Source organism: Mandrillus leucophaeus, unplaced genomic scaffold (assembly GCF_000951045.1).
Source record: "Mandrillus leucophaeus isolate KB7577 unplaced genomic scaffold, Mleu.le_1.0 Scaffold112, whole genome shotgun sequence".
NCBI classification, from domain to species: Eukaryota; Metazoa; Chordata; class Mammalia; order Primates; family Cercopithecidae; genus Mandrillus; species Mandrillus leucophaeus.
The window spans coordinates 520,285-522,124 of NW_012099432.1; the positions used below are offsets into that span (position 1 = coordinate 520,285).

Below are 1,840 nucleotides of genomic sequence, written 5' to 3' on the forward strand. Positions count from 1 at the left end.
CCGGGTGTGGTGGCACACGCCTGTAGTCCCAGCTACTCGGGAGGCTGAGGCAGGAGAATCGCTTAAACCCGGGAGGCTGAGGTTGCAGTGAACCAAGATGGCGCCATTGCACTCTAGCCTAGGCAACAAGAGCAAAGCTCTGTCTCCAAAAAAAAAAAAAAAAGTCCAAACACATCCATCCATATATATACACACACACACATACATGTATATAACACGTATGTTTATAAGACTGCCTTCCCACTCGAGCTATGACGTCATTTCTCCCCTGGGCCTCCAGCCTGCCCTGCAGATTTCAAATTTGCCAGCTTTCACAATCTTGTGAGCCAATTTCTCAAAATAAAGTCTCTCCCCATAAATATATATTCCAACGAAAACAAGAAAATAAAACAAATTATATACACATACACGTGCATATGTGTCTATCTGTATACACACATATACATTCTATTGGTCCTGTCTCTCTGGAGAGCCCTAACTAGACAGGGTTTTTATTTACTTGGACAGACCACATATGAAGTCACAATCATCAAATACCAAGTTAAGGTAGAGTCAGGAAATGAAAGCACCGGCCCTACCTGGTCTTTGTCTTCTTCCTTGATGGACTCATCCAATTTGGCTCTTTCAGACTCTTCCTGAGGTTTCCGTTTGGCAGGGCTGTCACACAGTGAGGCTGACCGTTAGTGGAACAAGACCCTAGGCCTCCAGCGGGCCTGGAGTGGACCCTCATTCCCCAGGATGTCGAAAGAGGCTTCAAGTTTAATGTTTCTCTGAATGACAGGTTTAGAATGCTGTCTTGCCACCCTGTAAGTCCTAAGAAATCATGGGTCTAAACACTGATCAACAGCTGCTAGTGTCAGATGTTACACACCTTTCTGATGGAGGAACACAGCACCATCCATAAAGTCAGCCTCAGACCAAGTACAGTGGCTCACGCCTGTAATCCCAGCACTTTGAGAGGCCAAGGCATGAGGATCACCTGAGTTCAGGAGTTTCAGACCAGCCTGGCCAATATGGTAAAACCCTGTCTCTACCAAAAATACAAACATTAGCCAAGGATTGTGGCAGGCACTTGTAATCCCAGTTACTCAGGAAGCTGAGGCAGGAGAATCGCTTGAACCTGGGAGGTGGAGGTTGCACTGAGCCAAAATCATGCCACTGCACTCCAGCCTGGGTGACAGAGCAAGACTCCATATCAAAAAAAAATGAAGTCAGCCTCAAAAAATAAAAAGTTGGAATCTGATCAGGCCTGTAATCCTAACTATCAGTTTATAGGGAACAGAAGACAAGGGGACCTGTGGAACACTACAAAGATGCAATCGGCCCAATCTAGGAACTGCTGGACAAATGAATTTCTTCAAGTAAAGGGCAAGAAGATAAGAGGAATTTAAAATCTGTGAGGAATTTTAAGTAAAATAGGAGGGAAGGAATCTATAACTTTAAGGAACAAGTCAACCAAACGCTGACTGTTTGCCACACGGCTTGTTCACCACAAAGGGAAAAATGTAAATACCAACTACATATCTGATAGTAGGGAATTCTTACATTTTATAAAGACATCAGAACAGTATTATTTATACTTTGGTTTGTTAAAAAGACTGTTTTGGCTGGGCACAGTGGCTCACGCCTGTAATCTAGCACTTTGGGAGGTCAAGGTGGGCAGATCACCTGAGGTCAGGAGTTTGAGACCAGTCTGGCCAACATGGTGAAACCCCATCTCTACTACAGATACAAAAATTAGCCAGGCATGGTGGCATGCGCCTGTAATCCCAGCTACTCAGGAGGCTGAGGCAGGAGAATCACTTGAACCCGGGAGGCGGAGGTTGCAGTGAGCCGAGAT

General features: G+C 45.2%; 1 protein-coding gene across 1 annotated transcript in view; it reads right to left on the bottom strand.

Annotated features, from left to right (window-relative positions):
- DNMT1 (DNA (cytosine-5-)-methyltransferase 1) overlaps nt 1-1,840 on the bottom strand; it is an 86,644-nt gene that overhangs the window by 70,632 nt on the left and 14,172 nt on the right. Inside the window, exon 7 of the mRNA XM_011994993.1 lies at nt 579-657. Coding sequence (XP_011850383.1) covers nt 579-657 — 79 coding nt within the window. The remainder of the gene's footprint in view (nt 1-578; nt 658-1,840) is intronic.